This window comes from Anser anser, assembly GCF_964211835.1.
Source record: "Anser anser genome assembly, chromosome: 8".
NCBI classification, from domain to species: Eukaryota; Metazoa; Chordata; class Aves; order Anseriformes; family Anatidae; genus Anser; species Anser anser.
In genome coordinates, this window is record NC_139728.1 from 6,646,533 (window position 1) to 6,663,693 (window position 17,161).

Sequence of the window (17,161 nt, forward strand, 5' to 3'; positions counted from 1 at the left end):
GTAATAACATGCTGTTATTGATGGTTCTCTGTTGTGTCCGACATAATATACAGGCAGCATGCGAGGTATGTAAAAAACCTGAAAGATGAAGCGCTGAGAGAGCCGATGAGCATTTACTGTGTCTTAAAAGCACACTGGGTTGTTCCAGTTTATTGAAGACAATCGAGGAAAATACTTGTAATGATTTAAGTGTAATTACCTAATGTAAAAAAGTCCATTTACTATCATGGATCTCCAGCGGTTCTACTGGACCAGGATAAAGATAACTTGTACTGTTGTTTATATTTAGCGCGGGCTTTTATTTCGGCCTTGTCACTGAATGTTCTGAAGGGACAAGACCAAATGGAAACAAGTGGGAGATTCTACAGTCTGGGTAGTAGCACCACTTGGCTAATATTTAAGTTGTTGTCATATATCATTAAGCAGTATAGTGTGCGTGTCCCACATAATTTCTTCATCCCTTTTATTTCCTTCTACTTTCTTCTTTCTGAAGGGAAAATTTTTATATTTTATTTGTTGGAGCTTTTTGAAAAATTGCAGGGGATAAATTAAAAAAAAAAAGATGCAGTTAGTGGAAGATGGTGAGATTTGTGATGGTTCTCAGCTTCTGCAGGAATTCATTTTCAGCTTGGTATGTAAGAATGAACCCTACCTGACATATGTTAACCATATCACTCACTAGCAGCCACGTAGGTATTCTGCTGAAGAAGATAAATTAAGAATGTGAAAATAACAGAGGAAAATAGAATTACAGGCAGAACTACTGCATTTTACGTTTTCAAATCTCCTTGCACTTCCCGTTACAACTTTGCTTTTATTTGCTTTTAACTATGCCATACATTATCTTTTGTGGTTGAAAATGACGAGACTCTAAAGCTTGTTTTCTTTGGAAGATGTTGGAAAAGTGCAATAGGTATTTCTGTGAGTAAACTGAAGATGCAATTGTGTTCTGAAATGCTTACACTAAATTCTATGAAAATCACCAAAATCTGACCACATTGAGAAGCCTTTGGAAGCGTTCCAGTTTTAGAGTTTAGTAATGATGTTTACTGACCAGTACATTCATCTGAGGCGTACATGGTAGTTCTTGCTTCAGAACTGGGCGGGACTTGCCTAAAGTTGTTGTCACAGCACTGGACGGCATAGCTGAGAGCTGCTCTGTCCTCTGCTGTCCTCTGGCTGAAGCTGACAGGTTGCACAGGAGAGAAAGGTGTCTGGCGCGAAAGGGAAAGCAGACAGGAGCCACGTCACAGCAGAGGAGGTGCCATGATTGTAGAAGGAAATTGGGAAAAGGTTTATGCTGTCAAACAGAAAGTGGGGGTAAGGAATGGAGGTTAGGACTAGGAACTGGAGAGTTTGAGGAATCAGAGGTGATGCTGAGAACAAACCACATTACCCTGTGCTGGCTGAGCAGGGAGCTTGGGGATAAGAGGAAATGGAACACCACACAGGGAAATATTGTGCAAACTTATTCTGTCGCGGGTGGTATGTGTTTTGGTATAGAAGATGCTATTTGAAGATGCTATTGCTTATTATTTTAGTTCTTGTGCTATTTGTTTTAGATTATTTTCTGTCTTTTGCATTTCAGAATAGAAAAACTTGCACTGGAAAATAGGCTTAAAAAGTTTTCTATTGGGCAATACATAATGGAAAAAAGGTGGAAGAAGTGTAGGTGTGCATGGGAAAGCTACAGGTCTACAGAAGAAAAAAAATGCTGGTTTTCTAATGCATGTCTTAAGCCAAGCCTGTGCTATGAAATTAAATAAATTCTTTGTAGAACTTCAGACCTTTGTTTTGGTTGGCATTTTTCACTGCTGAGGTGTGCTCAAAGCCAGCAAGCTGCCTCAAGCTTGTGCTGCTCCTGCTTAGGCCTTGCTTAGGAAATGACCTTAGGAAGCAGCCTGCCTACTGAGCTCAGGGCAGTCCGGGGCAGTGTCCTGTCTCCAGCAGCACAGGCAGGAACATTCCAGTCTCTCTTTATGCAGCAGCTCCTTCCTCTCATCCTTATCTACCCTGCAGTATACTTTCTGTAACTCCTGTGCCTTCTTTTTTGTGATACGGGGTCTGAACCTCACATAGTCCTCAAGCTGGGGGCTCACCGAGGTGGAGGTGGCCAGATCCAGTGGATGGGGCTGCCGGGATGGCAGCAGGAAGCACGGATGAGCAAGAGAACCGACCTCTTTGGTGCCCAGGGGAAGGTGTGGGGTGGATGAGGCAGCCTGGAGGGAAGGAATGGAGAAAAGCGTTTTCTGAGAAGGATAGTGAGGTTTGAATGTGGAAATGTTTGAGACCAGTGACTTATATGCTAGTGTTTTTCATGATTTGGTGTTCTTAAACTCTGTGTCTAATTTTTCAGGGTGTCCCAAAACCAAGTAGGACAGCACTTTACCTTTGTGCTCACCGACATTGAAAGTAAGCAAAGGTTTGGATTTTGCCGTTTGACGTCAGGAGGCAAGGTCTGCCTCTGTATTCTGAGGTAAGTTGGAACAAGAAAAAATGAGTATAGAAGTGAATATAGGAAAAATACAACGAAAAATGATCTTTTGGAAATTTTCCGATAATATTTTATGCTTATCTGTCAGTATACCATTTCTGTACAACAGTGTTACCATTGATTTCAGCTGAAGAACAGTCTCAAGCCCCATGTGACTGTGTTCTTGAGTGAGGCTAAATGATTCAATGTCTGCCTAAAAGCTTTGCAGGCTTTGAATGTTATCTGTATATTCTTAGTTTCTAATGTAATCTTTGACAAGTATCCGGTCAATTTAACAATGAGATGTGCTATTCTGTATTCCTGTACTTGGAAATATGACTTTTGGGTGTGTCTTCCATCATCTTTAGCCAGACTATTTCTCTTATGAGAAACTCCAGAGCCAAATTAATTGTCAATGTACAGCATGCTGGTTTGGTGCAGAACAGACACTGAAGAAGAAGAAATTTACCCCAGCAAAACATTTTGTTTTTCCTTCTGGTTATTCTTCGTTCTCCTTGGAGATAATAGTTTTGGTAGTGAAAAAACAAACAAACAAACAAAAACCCCAGAATTATTTAGTTAAAGCCTTTTTGTACTGTGCTTTATTATAAGGCCAAATTGACAGTTCAATTAATAGCCTACCAGTCTGTAATGTTCATAGAAAAAATGAGAACATCCAGTTCGGAAGCGCATTAGGAGCCCCCCAACATCTGGGAATTTAAACAGGTTCTAAACTAATGTTGAGAGCCTGTGCACTGGACTTTTTGGGGGCAGGTAATTTAAAAATAAGTATTTGCTATAAATAACTGTAAAATTTTATAAAATTTTAAAATTTAAAATTCTAAAATTTATATAAATACTGTAAAAATTTACTACCATATAATAAAAATAACAAATGGAAAAGATTTTATTTTGGAAATTAATTGGCTTTCTGTGATCCTGACAATACTTCTTTAATACTACTGTAGAAGGATTTAAGTCAGAATTTTGGAGCATATAATAGCTGTTTTCACTGTGCTAGGTTAAGGCCCAGAGAGAATATAAGTGTATGTTCTTAGCAGTTTTTTCTGAGCTAGCCTTTTCTTCCCTCATCAGACTAAAAACAAATGTTTTTTTACTTCTAACATTGTCTGGGTAGCTTCTAATGTTGCAGTAACAATTCTTTAATCAATTACACTCAAGTACGTACATTTCAATACTGTATGTAGTGCTGCAAAGCAAAGGATGCAGATTCTCAGTTGGTGTAAACAGAGGTATTTCTGTTAACATTTCCACAGAGACATACATCAGTTAAAGATTATCCAATGGTCTGTTACTTGGCAGAATAACTAGGAATATGAAAAGTGGCAAGCTATAATTTTTCACCAAACCATAATCAAAACATTGCCTTTATTGCTTTTATTGTGGCAATTTCAAATTTACAATGCTGAATGCATAACAGCACTAGCTTCATGGAATTGTACTTCTAGTTGCTCTCCAATTTGTATGCCAGTTTGAAATAGTGTTTTGCTCAGACAGAAAGAATGTATCAGTATTTTCCTTTGATGCATTTTAGTACCCAGTCTGATTTCTGCTCTAAATCCAGGATTTGTTAGGAATGACCAAATGAAAGGAGACTTGCTAGCAGATTTCTTTCAGCATTTCATCTGACTCTCCCTTGTAAATGTTAATTTATCTTAAAGTAACCAATATCAAAGAAAGTTTAACAAAGAGTTGCTGTCTTTATGCATAAAGATGTGTGCGCGTATGCACACTTGCTCTCTTTTCTTCCATACTTCAAAATAGTGTCAATGTATATTCACATTGTGAATTTACATGTAATGACTTGTGTATGAACAGTTCAAACTACTTGTGTCTGTCACAGATATGTACATAACAGTCATGGACTTTATATAAACACACAGATGCAGGCATACAGAAATAGCAGGTCAAACTATGGCACATCTGCACATCTCCATATGCATGTATTTGTGTATCTCCACTAAGAATAGGAATACATTGACACTGCTGGTTGGGGCTTTAACAAAGGCAAACTATAGAAAGTCAAGTATAAAAGACTTAACTAAATGGCAGTAGGTAACTGAAATCTAATTTATAATCTCTGAAAAGAAGAACAGGAACAAGCCAATCACAGCGATGAGAAAGAAATCCGTAAAAATTGGGGGAGACTGATGAGTAGGGAACAGGATGGCTTCTCTCTTTTGAATGTCTTTTGAGAATGGTACTGTGTCATATGTTAACCTGTGCCAGGCGTGCTAAAGTACTGGGATTTGAAGTGGTTAGTGGGATTCTCAACTGTAAAGGGAAGAAAAGGCTTGTCCTCAGATTTTACACCACCAATGAAAAGCTGTTTATGAGGTTAATTCTTGTAGTTTATCTCTCTAAAATTCATTCTTTATCTGAAACATTAATTTAAGGAAATCAACTTTGAATTTGCAGCCACATAGTCGTACTTAAAACTGGAGAATTTAAATCAGAATATACACCCATCTTGTAAAACATACAGAGAAATTTCATATGTACATTTTATATACACATGTATAAGAACAATGTGAAAAGAATTGTCTCCCAAATCAGAATGTTCTGTTCAAGTTCTCTGTAAGCACGAATACAGTTAAATAAAAATGCTCCGATGTAGCTATCCCAGGCATTTTTAGTTGAAGAATTTAATCGTGGTACAGTATTTTCTAAAGTGATCAAACATAACTTGACTGCAGTTGCCAAATTCAAAATGCAAATGAGTGCATAATCACAGTAAGATGAGAAAACACATTTTGGATCATTCTCCAGAAGTTGTGTGTGATTCCTTGAAAGTCTTTTTGTTAGTTTGTTTTTCTCTTTCAAACTGCATGGCTGCTTTGTGAAGCTCTCCGTGTGAATCCTTCTGTGTCACCTCTTCCATCTCCACAAACTATTGAACTCATGTAGCCCCTTAAAAACAAGAGGTACCACAGCAAGAATATTGTAATATACTCGTATACTATACAGGATCTTTTCTTCTAATTTTACTTTTTATATGCTAATTTAAATAATAGTTTTGGCAGTACAGATTTGAAGTGGCAAAGTAGAAACATGGATGTTCATTTTTGAATAATACAAGGAGACTTAAATCTTTTGGGTATTGTTTCTATATATCTCTGCTGTTTGTAGCAGGAATAATACTTTGTGAATTTACATTAAGCTGTTTTTGAATTGTCTGAATGGTTTTAATACAAAGTTCAAATAATTTGACCGAAATTTGTTTTGTTAAAATCTTGAAACTGTTGATGGAATCTTGAGGTTGCCCTTATGTATCTAGAGAAATGGAAAATGCATCATTAAAATTTTCAGTCTTAGGTTTCATTAATTTTACGACTGTAAAATTGTCACCTACGTTTCCAAATGAAATGCTGTAATAAGGAAGACAGGTTTATGTGGTAAGCCTTTGTAGTTCTTCAGTTCAGACCACGCTTGAAGGTTTCTCACTCTTCCTTTAGGCAAATCCCTTAGAAGCAGAATGTTTCAATTTTACACATTTTGTGTCAATTTTCCAGACAGAAAAGTAGCCCCTAGACATTAGACATTTAGCTACGGAAAGGCAGTTTCCTTAGTTTTATTTGATTACTAAAAGTTAGATTCCTGCTGATAGTTCAGGACTGTTAGTGGTTACCTGACTATTTGACAGAAAACATTTCCTTTCCTTTATTTAACCTTTGACTCATGAATGTAAAAGTTTTATCAGAGCTATAGTAGAAGCACAAGTGAGGTGGAAGTCTACTTACTGCAACAAGGGTTATGCGTGACTTTGAATAAAAGTCTGAGCTCCTGCCTTGTGGCTCATTTGGATTAAAAGAAAATGTTAAGTATGTTTCTAATTAGCCATGAAATATCTTGTGCTCGTGTTCTCATGACAGGCAGTGGCTGTACTCTTAAATAAAGACCACTGTATTCTAAACCAGGAAATAGATGTCTTTTAAAACAATACTGCTTAGGTTTTGATATTTTATCTTATTGTGGGAATAATCTTTTGTGGCAACTTCATAAGAATATGAAGTTGTTGTATGTTTGTCTTATATGCTTGTTTCTCGAAAGAGTACTGGATGTAACATGCAGTCTGCAAAGACAACGTGTGCAATTAAAAAAAACAACACTCAATAAACCAATGATGGTTTCATAGTTTAAGAAACTAAATTATTTTTATTTGAACCTTACACTTCTAAATACATTAAAGCCCTGCTGTTCCTCAGTTTTATCGACTGCAAAGGGGCTTCACTGATAACCTTTTGACATTTTTTAAGACAGCTAATTCATTATAAAATAGAACAATCATAAATAATTTTATGAATGTGTGCGACAGTAACGTCTTTCTAGTAACAGACTTCAATTTTGATTTTATCCACTGTTAAGGTACATGTTAGTGTGACAGTTCTGAGTTAGCAGTAATATATTATAGGTCTCCTCTATTAAGTTCAGCAATTCTAAAGCCATTTTTGCAGAGAGTGCATTTCTGTACTGACGTGCTTGAAAAAAATGGTTACCCAACTTAACAGATGTCACTGGATATTTTGACTTTTCCGTACATAGACTTGTTCTACTGTGCTAAATAAAGATTAAATAATTTTTGCAAGTTTTGCCAACACAACAAGCTGAGAAGATTCCTTTACCCTAATGCTTCTGTTCTGTCACGCACACAAGTCCTGTATACAGCACTTTATCCAATGCAATATACTTACTGGATAAAGATGTAAAGCTTAAATCATGGGAATGCTCATCTATGAATAAATCTATTTACTAGAGTAGTCCAAATAAGTTAATGGGATTATTAATACAAGTGCTTGCAAAACCAGCCTGTGATATAACAGGAAAAGAATGTTGCTTGACAGCCATGAAGATGTTTCAAAATGAAACGAGCTTATATTTGGTCTTTGCGTCGAGAATCTGAAATCCCTCCTGACTGATAGCTGTCTGATTTATGAACAAACACAATCTGTGTTTGTTTACTTTTAAAAGCAGAGATGCATTGTGTACACACATACAAACACACACTTTATTGTTTGCAAACAACAAATGTAGCAATTCTTTATTGTACTGAAATAATAGCAATTAGTAAATACATAAAAGAAAAATATAAAGAACTTGTTTGCTTTGCATTAGGTCTTCATAATTTTTTTACAGTAAAACAATATAATTAAAATTACTGGCATAAACTTTTGCAGTTGGACTATGCTTTGTAAGAGCTGAAGACGTGGGAGAAAAAACAGGACAGATTTTGGTGGTCTTTGGTTTCATGCCATAGAATGTAATGGAGCACTTGTTTTGATTGGTCTTAATTTTTCAGGTTTAAATGGCATGTTGAAATTATATTAACCTCATATCTGTGGTTATAAGGCTGAAAGCAATTCTTTTTCCAGTCTTTCAGCTCAAAAAGGAAACTGGCATTTTTAAACTATGTTCAAGTAGTCTGTTTTTACAACATATTTCTTTGTGGTTTTGTTACATGGAGACATGGAAGTGCATCATCAACCTGATTTTGCCCAGGGAAAGAGATCTTGTGTTGAGTACTCTGGTCAGCATGGCTTAACTGTATGAAAGAAAAATCTTCCCTGGCTTTGTGTTCAGGTTTATTAATTTCAAATAATGAATTTGTCCTTGTTGGGCATATATTTTAAAAATTGCATTTAATTTTTCTTTTCAAAGTAAGAGGGGAGCTGAGATCATAGATATAAGAAAGAAATATGGTTAATATTTTATCGAAGTAGGAGCATTTATTTTTATAGCATGCTGTTCATAAATACTCATTATGAAAAATGAATGATCAGATAAGATTTTAGAATATTCTGCAGCAGAAAGAAATATGCTTGGGTAATATAGACATCTGCTGCTGAGGTCATGGCAAACACTGGCAAGTTTTTAGATAACGTAAACTACTTGTGTCCAGTGTTATGAAAGTATTTTGCAATTTAAACCTTGTACCTCGGACAAAAGCTTGAGCTGTGTCCTGACCTTTGCTGCAGTTCGAGACTGATAGAATTGTTCAGTGGGTCTTGCAGTTTTATTTTCCTGTCCAAGATAAAGCTAATGTGATTTCAGAAGGTAATAGAGCAGGAGTCCGAGCTGGAATAAAACTCCAAGATGAGTTGATTTAGGAGCTGTTGCAGTGAGTATTTTACAGGGGTGTGTAGCAGGCCCGTAAGCAGTGAGTGGCCATATACAGGTGCAATGAAGTAAATGTTATGATTATATACAAATATTCTGAAAAGCAGATACAGTAATGTCACACTGGAACTACCGTCAACAATACCAAGTATTAGAAATGTCTGTGAGCTTAAAGAGATTGATCAAGTTTCAATAATTAGTCAGTACAGCGTATGGTAAAGTGTGATAAAGATATTAATACACTGGCCTAAAGATGTTGTTGCCTCTGTGTTCATTTGCATTTGCAAGAGTAAATTTGTGATGGTTCTGATTATTATTATTTTATTTTGTTTTAAGAACTAGCAGTTAGGCATTTATAAAGATAGCAAAGTAAGACTGCTATAAAATGCTTAACTATAACCATGTTCCCAAATCAGATGTCTGCTGTTCTCTTTCTCTGCTGTAAGAACTGGAGTCTATTTCTAAAGCCTGGGCAGCTGCTTACTGAGAACAGAGGTGTTGGAAAAAAATGTACCTGTTCACTCTGCTCACTGGGCAGGAGTAGCCTTGGCTTCTGAACCAACCCATAGCAGCTTTCCCTTTCCTGTAAGGGAAAACGTTTAGGTTGTGCATACTGGGCTCCTCAGTTGCAATTAGCCTAATGTTTCCTGAAGTACATTTTTGTCATTTCAAGGTATACCCAGAGCATACATTAAAGCTTTTAAAAATGCGCCGGAATTATGTCCATGGATTTACACTGTGCTGAACAACCAAATATGTAGTATTGTTACGTACAGGTATAAAATGTAATAAAAAAGTTTCAGGCTTTATTTCTTCCCCCACCCCTGTCAAATCATGAACAGCTAATATTATACTATTCATGGTAATGTCCTTTGTGATAAAGTTCTTAAAAAAAAAAAAAAAGTCTTATTACTTCTGTATCAAATGCTTGAGTAGTTATTATGTGGTTCTGTAGCATGCTGTCTCTGTTGATGTCTCAGCTAAAGGTAACCGTTCTGTAAATAGAGTACAAAAAATAGAAATGATGGCACCATGTTTGGGTTTCTCTTCTCATGCTCTTCAGTTATGTTATATTTATCTTGGATTCTGTTTAACTGATTGGGAATGTTGCGCATATATGGGCTGTGGACTTGTGTTAAGTCTGGTAATTACTCGTGTTAGTGTGCTGTGAGCTGTTGGTGAAGGCTCACATTTTTAGAATTTGCTTCTATGTATAGGAATGACTTTATTGGGAGACCGATATTCTTGTCTATGATGTGACATCTATGGTATTCTTTAGCAGTGCACAACTTGTCAAGTATGGGGTACTGGCTCTGCCCAGGTAAAAAGGTTTTCAGTCTTCAGGGAAGCAGCAGTTGGGGCAGTCTGGCCAGGTACAACAGAATGTGGAATCTCAAAACTGCAAGTAAAGTTGCAAACAAAGCTACTGAAACTTGTAACATCAAAAGATAGTGAGAATGTGATTTGAAACTGTCTGACAATGCTTAAAGTGAGCTCTTATGCATTTAGAATAATGAGAAGCAAAAATATGAGCTAGTAGTCTACGTTTACGTGGAACTTCAAATCATTGTCCATTTTATTGTGCAAAGTGAAGTGGTATACTTAATGCATTTGAAGTATTCAGACATCAGCTTTATAACAAACAAAGCAAAACCAGAGGCTTGCAAAATAGATATATGTTTAACAGATACGGTGTAAAGAAATATAGCTTTAGTAGTATTATCTGTCAGTGATGCACCATCAAATTGAAATTCATGGAGAAAAGTTTTATATGCATTTTATTTGTATGTAGAAATAAAAAAAAGTGCAAGTCACATTAATTATAGTAGTATTTCATAAGCACTGGAAAAATACACTAATAATTTATTCAAATGTTTTTTTTTCTTCCTCTTTTAGTTACCTGCCCTGGTTTGAGGTATACTATAAGCTCTTAAATACCCTGGCAGATTATTTGGCTAAAGAACAGGTAATTTTGCATATTCTGTTTCTTTGTGTTAAGGATTTTCCTTGTAATAGTAGTCACTATTTCAAGTGCTATAAGGGGATTCTACGCTCTTTAAATCTTTTTGGTAGAATTCAGAAGCAAGTCGTTAAATTCATTGTATTGAAATTCAAACAATCTGAATGTACAACCACCCCTATCACTTGAATACCACATTAATCTTAAAAAGCTGCTGAGAATCTACCTTTATAAAGTGTCAGTCTTAGCATAAACAAGTCCTGGATGAAGTGTGAGCAAAGTGTCACATCACTGGAGAACTGTATGATGTATTGATTGTAAACTGTAGATCTCCAGAACTATCTGATTATCAGTTACAAACACTTTTTTTCAGAACTGCATAAAATATGATGTACTGTTTCACCCTTCATATTCACTAAGAACTACCTCTCGTAATTCTGTCATCTCAACTAGCAAGACAAAATTGCTTGCAACATTTGGTGAAGAATCCTGATAGTTTAGTTTGCATATTCATGAGCAATTAGACATATTCCAGGATTACACGGGAAGGGAAGTACTGGCATCTGTTTCACTGAGAACATTAAACCCATACCTTTCTACCTTAACTATATCAAAGTAATAGATTGTAATTCGGGAGGAGGAGAGGGGAGCATCAGTAGTTTGCTGTATGCTGTAGATTGGAAAAGATGACGTTTCAAGAATAGATGAACTGTAGATTAAGCAATTATGGTGCATTATAGCAAATGCACTGTATGATGACTTTTTTATGTAAAATGAAAATGCAGTAGGAAAGTTAGGTGCTAGTTGGGTTAGTTAAATGTATTCTCTATTTATGGTCTCATGAATGGTGTACTGAATCTTTAAATGGAACTTTTATCTTTGGCCCTAACAGTAAAATGCTTATTAAGGTTGTATTTGGCAGAATTTTGGGGTAGGAATCATTTTCTCCTCTGCTTCCTGATCAGTAGTTCTGGCACTGCAGTTATTACTACAACCAATTTAAGATGCCAGGTTAAGTGTTGTGCTATATGCTGAGGAAATTGTTTTGATGGGTCAGAAAGCTTTAGTGGTGTGCAGAAGTATTTTGTTGTAATGTCTAAATTCATTAAATGAATATGTATATTCTCATCTATTTATAGCTTAATGTACTGTAAATGGTAATTATTCTGTATTATATGACCATTAATCACCTTTAAAAAATATTCCCTCTAGGAAAATGACTCAAATGATTTGTTAAAATCATTGTATAGCCATCCTGTGCCAAAGGCAAATGCTTTAGTCAGTTTAAGTGTGGTAAGTATTCTCTGTATTATTCCTACTTCTATTGTCTGCTACAAAATAGTAGCTATGGTTGAAACAAACAAAACCACCTTTGTAAATAGTAAACTTATATTGCTTCCTATAATTAACTGGCTTGGACAGCCTTTTTAACCTTTCATTTTTCCTATGCAGAATAGAATTTGTCTCTGTCTGAAGTTGTTCTCTTAAAGTCAGTCATAAAGAAGCAAAAAATTGAGTTTTGCTCTATGGATGAGAAAGTAAACAGCAGCGGGGTCTGGCAGTGCTGGAACTACTTTTTTTTTGGCTTCCAGCTGTTTCATGTAGATAATTTTGGTTTCTCTTGCTGTGAATCCGTGAAAAACAGAATTTGTGTTGTTGCTTCCCATGTCTGAGTAGGTAGACTTATAAGACTGGACACAAATCTATGTAAGCTGCCTTCTTTCCCATCTTCCAGAATGACTGCACACACAAGTAAATGTGCACAAATAACTACGACTCATTTGAGCTATCAAGTTGCAAGACACAGAAGTGATTTTTATAAAGTCTTCCCTTACATACTGAAAGATCATTAGATTATTTATCTTGACATTTCCTGTTACTTGTAATCCATTTAATTTAGAACTGAGCCCTGTACTTTACGTAAAGTAAGAGCAGGCTTTAGAAAACCGTTTGGCCCTCTTAGGAGGGCATATAGAAATGGAGAGGCTTCCACTGCCAGTAGTTGCTTACCCTTGCTGCTTAAAACCATGCCGCTTTTATTTTAATCTTTCAGATTTCAGTTTCCTTGCTATTCCTTTTTTCCTGGTCTTTATAGCCCTAATATTTTTCTTCCTTGACCAGTACTAATCCAATATTTGTATTTGGAAGTCCTTCCAGTCTTGTGTGTTGTCGTTCACCAGAACAATATACTTGGTTTTAAAGCTACAGGTGATTTTTTTTGTTGCTTTTTTTTGTTGCTGCCATAATGTTTTTAAGTTAGTTTTCAGAAAGTAACAGAAATTAATTTATTTTTTTCAGAACTACAAAATATTTTATACTAGTCTATAGCGCCCTTCAGTATACCAAATACTATTTTGCCATCGTTAATTGCAGTATTATAACCAATTCTAATTCGGCAACCCTAAAATACGTTATAACATGCTTTAAAAAATTCTCCTGTGTTTTGGTTGGACATAAGGAAATTTTAAAGATTATTTTTCTTTCATTTCTTGCAAAGCATTGCTGCCTACTGCTGTCAGTGTGTGTTTCATCTTGCATAGAGCTTGCATACCTCAGAATGAATGTTGTGGTGAGCCTTGGAGGTTGTGGTGGATACAGCTGGCAACACTGGGATGACAAATTGCTTGCAATAGAGTTCGTGCTTGCTGGTTGTGTTTCAATATTATCTAATGTTTGATTTTTATTTTTTTTCTCAACTGTCTCTTGTTCCCAGTAGTTTGTTCCATTAAAGAGTTTGGTAATCTTTTTAGCTGAACAATGATCATCTAAATGCAGGCCCCTTGCCAAATACTTGGCTGCAGGTACAGTTGAGCAAATACTGTGGGTTCAGACGGGGACGAGCAGGAAGGAGTAGGTTACCTTGAAATAGAATGTTTTTTTGGATCTACAGGCGTCTGTTTTCATAATGCTCAGTGCTGCAGGGAGTAGGGAAATCTTTATGGCCACTTGCAACTCTAACTTTGTGTGTCTACTTTTTATATTGACGTTCCTATCTGGCTCCTTGTATATTGTATAAATAGGCTAGACTGGAACAGTCAGTGGTAATAGACTTAAAAAGAAGCTCCGGTCTGAAAAATAATTGTAGAAATGACATCATGAGTTTGCCTTTCTTTGTGCCGGGATGAGTCTAGTTCAAATTTCATGATGCAGAATTAAAAAGATTCTTCCCTCCAATTTACTCAGATATGCAGGGTAAGGCTCATGGACACCGAAGTGGGGTTTAAATAGCAGACCACAATAGTAGTTATGATTACATGTATATAATCATGCATAAATTATGCATGATTGTACCGGTATCCGGATACATGGTATTTCCCAGTAATTCTTGGTAAGGAGGACACCAAAATGACTTGGTCCAGTTGAGGACTGTGTTCTCTTCTCACTGTGCATTCCTAGTAACAAATACTCCACAGCTGAGATTTGTAATGAAACCAGAGCTTAAATATCATTTGGTTCACTTTTATTTTACCCATGGAGGGCCAGGACAAGTGCTTTTTCTTTTGTTGGAAAAGCTAGCTAAGTCAAGTCTGAATTCAAATAGGGGAGAAATATAAAAAATAAAACATATTTTCAGCCAATATTTTAAACTTGGAAAGCATTAGAGTCAGCTTTGGTCTATTTGTTGAAAAGCTAAAAAGTCAATTGTTCAATCTTTCTCTCATGTTGCCTAAGAACCAAGAGATGATTTTTGCAAGTCAGCAAGTTTTGAAAAAACAGCCTTGTCTTGTATCGGTGAGTTTAAAAGGCACTATCTAAAACCTATTGCAATTAAAGAAATAATTACTTGCTATAGGGTCTCTCTTTTGATTTCAGGCTTATTTATACTTGTCCTTTGGGAAATTTTGCTGTTGTCTATAGCCTAAAAAAGCAGTCTAATATTAACGTACCTATTCTGTTTAAATCAGTCTAATTCCAGAGCTACGTACGTGTGTGTTGTAATCCTTTCATCAAAAAAACCCACAACCAAAATCAAACCCTTAAACTGATGAACAAAAATTGAATTTTCTAGTGTCCCTTTTTACAGAAAACTTTTTACAGGACAGCAACTGTTAATTTAGTATCTCTTCCAAAGCCATGCTTCCTAGGGGAGTTCACAAAGATGTGCAAGGACTCCATACCACGTTATTTTTGCTGCTTTATGACTCTTAATGACTGCAGTAATGCCTCTTTGCTTCTCATAGTTCTAACTTCCTTTTCTGTTTAAAGAGTGAAATATTACTACTTTGTTAATTATAAGTAATTGCTTTTCAAACTTATTAAATTCATTACTCAGAAAATCTTTTGTTAAATTTTCTGTGACCTTATTATGTATAGGAAATAATTTTCTGTTCTCACCATACTTATGAAGAATATAAGCATTGCATTAATCTGAATATTTTCCTATTCCTGATTAGAGAAAAAAGTCTTACATGTTTTTCCTCTGTTGAAGCAAAACAATATATAGGAATATTAATTGTGTAAATGCTATGATGTTTATAGGATGCCTTTTTTAAACCAGTGTTTTTTATTTTTTTACTATTATTTTTTATTTTTTTTTAACTCTTGCCAGAAGACCTAATCTGTGGAGAAAGTTTTCTATTAAATGCATCAAGCTGGTTTAATAAGAGCCTCCTACACAGAGTTGGTAGTATTAATAAATATTTTTTTTTTGCTTGAACAAAAGACAATATCTTACAGACTTTCTTAATGTTTTAGTGTATGTTTTTCAAGTTTGACTTGAAAATGGACTGTTTGTGTTATAAATCATTATATAGCAGTGCATAGCTTAAAGAAAACAGTTTAAGAAAAATGAAAAAAAAAACATTAAAAAGTAACAGAAGATAAAAATCCAATAATTATCACATTTGCTTAGTATGCATTTAAGGTTTTTTGTCCTTCAAGATTTAGACTAATTATGCAAAAACGTCTTAAAATTACTGAACTCAATCCATGTTTGATAGCTACTAAGAGCACTGGATTAATGAGAATAATTTAAATTACATCTGTTTTCAGTTTATTTTATATTTACATTCTAAATGGCTTCAAACTAAGATTCTAAAATTACTAGTGTTTTTCATAAATCATTGTGGAATGTCAAGCTGTCAGACCTTGGATTTCTGTTAGCACATTTTTGATTCAAAGATGTTTGGAAAGAGATAAGAACATATATTAAGTAATAATATTTCTATTCTAATTAACTTCCATGTAAATGATTTTTCCTTACCCATTCTAAATTTACATTTTGTCCATTAACATTTTTTTTTTGTATTTGCAACTTTAAAATCAGTGCTTAAGCTAATCAATGCTGTTCTCAGGCTTGAGTTAACATTTAAAGCTGTTTTAATTTTAGCATTATTTCAAAACTGCAGCACAGTGATTTGTTCACTTGGTTTGTCTGCTATGCTAACCCAGAGATTGTCATTTCATGTTCTGATCTGCTTAATTCTTTGTCTAGTAGTGGTAAGAATACTGTTGGAAAAATGGCTATTTGCTTAAACAATGATGGGGTTGGAAATCCTGAATGCTGGAATGCTGGATTTTTAAAGAAATATTTTTTGTTTGCTGTGTACATAAATTATTAATTATTTTTCCCCATTGATTAGCACTCGTATTTCATTACTCCTGATATAACTGGATTGCCAACAATCCCTGAAAGCGTAAGTATGCAGTTTCTTTTTTAAATATTTAGGAGAAGTATAAATCTCATTCTGTGGGTAGGGCTGAACTCTGCTTTTATCAATAGGAGATTTTTTTTTTTCTAGGACTGTTTTCAGAATATGATTAATGTATATTATTATAACCTTTAGCTAGTAAGGTTACTGTTGCATTCATTGTTAACCGATATTAAAGCATTATACAGGGCATTTTAGCTCACCACTATATCTGCCTTTTGTTCATAGTTACTCAGTTTGTTTGCATTTATGAGGATTATATATGCAAAACATATTCTACTCATGCAGCTAGTGTTGTTTGAATACCTGCCCTTTAAACAGTGCACTACTAAGCTGCAAATTCAGCTATCAAGATATGCAGTTTATTTTTTTGTGTAAGAAGGCATTGTTTCAGGCTTTCTGAAAACATGCTGTACCTGCTCACATTTGGGTGGTAGCCATGCACCAGTCAAGGGTATTATTGTTACTTTTTTAATGAAGACTTGAATTCTGTGGCTGATAAATCCTTGATGGTGCTGCCAGTAGACTGCAAATGCAAAATGTCAAACCCTGTCCTCTATGGTGTGTTTAGATAAAAGCTACTTAATTAGGTGTTATCCAACTTTCTGCTTTTCCAGTTCTGCATTGTCTGGAATTGAATATGGTTATCTAGGTTTGCATTTTTACACTTTGACACGGTGGCTTCCTCCCGAAAGCTAAATGGTTTGGTAGCTGCGGTGGGGTCGCCGTGGTACAGCACCACGCTGTCCCTGGGGTGCACGTGGGACGGGCAGGGAAGGGCAGCAGAGGAGCCACGTGAGGACAGGCTGGGAAAACCCAAACCCGAGAGGAGCATGAGCAGCGAGGAGGGTGCAGCTCGGGCCTGGGCCTGGGCCTGGGCTGAGTGGAGATGCGTGGCCTTTGTTGTAATCCAAACAACTACGGGAAGGTGCTGGATTGAGA

General features: G+C 35.6%; 1 protein-coding gene across 3 annotated transcripts in view; it reads left to right on the top strand.

Moving 5' to 3' along the window:
* DENND1B (DENN domain containing 1B) overlaps positions 1–17,161 on the top strand; it is a 161,320-nt gene that overhangs the window by 63,600 nt on the left and 80,559 nt on the right. For 2 of the 3 annotated variants that reach the window (XM_083847297.1, XM_083847296.1), the window contains exons 5-9: positions 2,357–2,476; positions 10,505–10,574; positions 11,781–11,861; positions 14,241–14,300; positions 16,151–16,204. In XM_083847297.1, the coding sequence (XP_083703423.1) occupies positions 2,357–2,476; positions 10,505–10,574; positions 11,781–11,861; positions 14,241–14,300; positions 16,151–16,204 (385 nt within the window). The remainder of the gene's footprint in view (positions 1–2,356; positions 2,477–10,504; positions 10,575–11,780; positions 11,862–14,240; positions 14,301–16,150; positions 16,205–17,161) is intronic. The other variant, XM_083847298.1, reaches the window with a different exon arrangement.